At 46.9% G+C, this 3,013-nt stretch overlaps 1 protein-coding gene across 1 annotated transcript; it reads left to right on the top strand.

The window, feature by feature from the left end:
* The first annotated feature begins 397 nt into the window (after positions 1 to 397).
* PRR15 (proline rich 15) lies at positions 398 to 962 on the top strand. Its single transcript, XM_040643725.1, has one exon. The coding sequence runs from the start codon at positions 398 to 400 to the stop codon at positions 785 to 787; it is 390 nt and encodes a 129-aa protein (XP_040499659.1). The 3' UTR covers positions 788 to 962.
* The last annotated feature ends 2,051 nt before the right edge of the window (positions 963 to 3,013 follow it).

Here is a 3,013-nt window from a genome sequence, read left to right as displayed (position 1 = left end):
CCCCCCCCCCCCCCCCCCCGCGCGCTGACCCCCGCACTGGCACTGGAGGCGAGGCAAGGGTTGAGGCGGGAGAGTGCCAAGCTATCTGGAGACCAGACGGTGGCGCCCTGGAGGCCACTCGTCCGCCTTCGCCCTTTGGGCGCAGCGCGGCCCTCGGAGGACAGCGCAGCTCCTGGTGCACGGCTGCGGGCTCTCGGACCCCTGTCGATCGCGTGCGGGCGGAGCGAGGGGAGGAAGTGCAGTTGGGGGCACGTGACTTAGACCAACCCTGTAACCAAATTCTGTTTGTTTGCCCCGCACAGGCCGCTGCCTAGCTCCCACCCCTCAAACAGCCGGCGTCGCCAGGAGAGCCGGCCCTTCCCCCCGGCCGCGCCCCGGGCCCCTCGGCCGGCCGGCCATGGCCGACAGCGGCGGCACCGGCAGCTCGGGGCCCTGGTGGAAATCGCTAACCAACAACAGGAAGAAAAGCAAGGAAGCCGCGGTAGGGGCGCAGCCTCCCGCACAGCCTGCAGCCGGGGAGCCCGCGCCGCCCGCGCCGCCCAGCCCGGACTGGACTAGCAGCTCCCGGGAGAATCAGCACCCCAATCTCCTCGGGGGTGCCAGCGAGCCCCACAAGCCAGACAAGTTGTGCGGGGACAAATCGGGCAACAGCCGCCGCAATTTGAAGATCTCGCGCTCCGGCCGCTTTAAAGAGAAGAGGAAAGTGCGCGCCACTCTGCTGCCCGAAGGAGTCAGGTCCCCGGAGGAGGCGGGCTTCCCTGGTGACCCGCACGACGACACGCAATAGCCAGAGCGCTCCAGGACTGTGTCTCTTCCCACCACTCCTCCCTATCCCCAGTTCTAAATCTGAGATTTCTGGCCTCCCTAGTACCTGGTGTCTCATCCCACCAACTTCAGAGTGTTCACGCAAGGCCTCCCCGATTTTATTTTCCTGGGAATCGAAGTGTCCACTGAGTTTTCAATATTTCATGACTCAAGGAGGCATTGAGTATTTATCTGTGGTCAGAGAAGATACCTGCCACAGAGGAAGCTGGCGTAATTATTTTTTTTCCAAAAGGTCTCCCGTGGCCTCCACCCCTTGGGCCACCTGGGGAGTGAGAAGGATACTTCTCTGAGTTGGTAGCCCAACTGGGACCGCACAGCCCCTCCAACGAGTAAGCCCTGCTCTGATTCAGAACTCGCTATTGGAAAGCAGATTAACGCCAGCGAAATGCGCTTTAGACGTACTTGGGTAGACTCAAACCTTAAGTAAAGGGACTAGAGAGGGCAGGAAACCTTCCGGAGAAGTAATTTGTCTAAGGCAAGGTTGCTTTTAATGTTGAACTACAAAACTGTACTGCCTATTTTAGTGTGGACTATTAAAATTGTTGCACTGTAAAACTTAAGGTGACTTTTGTGTTTTTTCCATTGCAAGACTGAAGTCCGTCATACTTAAAGGCAGGCATACAAAAATCCAAAGTGACAGAGTTAATCATTTGCCACACAACAGAACAGCTACTCTCTCTCGGAAAGCTACAGGGAGGAGAACATTTCTGAAAGCTAGTAACACCCAGTCTGGAAGCAGTTGGCCCAATATCTCTATTTACTAACTAAATTTGAGGAAGGGAGGGAGAAGTACTAAATACTCCTAAATTCTCTTCGTTACTTCAGTACATCTTCATACAGTAGAGTAACTCACAATGCCAGTAATAATTCTTTTTAGTATCCATCGTTAACCTTACTGACAATTGTCTGGAAATACTTAAACAGATGGACTGAGATCTTCGTTTGTGCAAAGCTGGCTTCTTTTCCCACCCCTTTGCTTCAAAAGTTTGTTTCTTTAGTCTGACTTATGCATTTATCTGGTTTCAAAGCCTTTAGACGTACTAATCTGAAGATTCTGAACAAAAATTTACCTATTTGCTTTTGTTAGGAACTTCAAGAAAAGGAGTAAATGAATACCACTTGCTTTCAGCAAATTACAAGAGAGTTATTGTAGTTGTTAAGGGCCACTGGGATCACTCCTATCACAATTCATTTCATTTATAACCATCCAGAAATACATAGCAAGGAAATTCTAGTGGTCAAAGTATATGTGTGTGTGTATGTGTGTGTGTGCGTGTATACACATATATTTCAGATGATTACAAGCAAGAACTTGATTGGAGCTTCTGAATGTGTTATATAGAAAGAGGCAGTTTTTTATTTCTCTCAGTAATTGATAAAATAGCAAAACAGGTTCATTGGCTAAAAGAGATTGAATAACGAAATTTGATGAAAATAGCTAAAATGGACTTAAATTAGTGAATCGAGTTTGGGTAATAATACAGTTTACCATTTGATACATGAGTCTCCACATACCAAAGGCTTAACCCAACAGAAATTGTTCATATGAGGATTATGAACACCTTACATTAAAAGAGAAAATATATGAGTTTTTTTTTTTTTTAATCATGAAAAGACTTTTTGTTGTGTATTTAGAACTGGGAATACATGACCAAAGTCTCATCACTGTGAGCTTCCTGGATGAGAAAGACTTTGTATTTAGTTTAAAGTGGGCCTCCCATCTCTAGACTCTAATGAAGAAGAGGGAGAGGAGCATGTGCTGGAGAAGTTCGTGGTAAGGAGGGGACAGGGGCAGATCACCGGGAGTCAAGCAAGCAGAAGCTGCCAAATAAGGCTTTGGAACACCTTCATAAGGCATTTTAACTCCACTTTGTAGAAAGTAATCAAAATTAAGGTGCATATCCAGAATATTTTTCCCGTCCCAAGAGGACCAATAGATTAGGACTGTACCCATTTATAAAATCAAGCCTGCAACTGCATAATTTAAAAACTTTACACTAACTCTTTCATTCATGGTTTTATTGTTTAAAAAAAATTTTTTTTTAAATTCCTTTCAATTCACAAAATATTGGCATTTTCCCAGGTTCTGTATCTTGTTTGGGATCACATCCAAGACTATAATCACTGCAGATAATCCATAGCAGACATATAGCAATAGAACTTATTCACATGACATCTTTACCTCACT

This window comes from Ursus maritimus, unplaced genomic scaffold, assembly GCF_017311325.1.
Source record: "Ursus maritimus isolate PB19 unplaced genomic scaffold, ASM1731132v1 scaffold_3, whole genome shotgun sequence".
In the NCBI taxonomy this organism is placed as follows: domain Eukaryota; kingdom Metazoa; phylum Chordata; class Mammalia; order Carnivora; family Ursidae; genus Ursus; species Ursus maritimus.
Note: the sequence above shows the minus strand (reverse complement) of the source record. Positions and strands in the feature narration are given on the sequence as shown.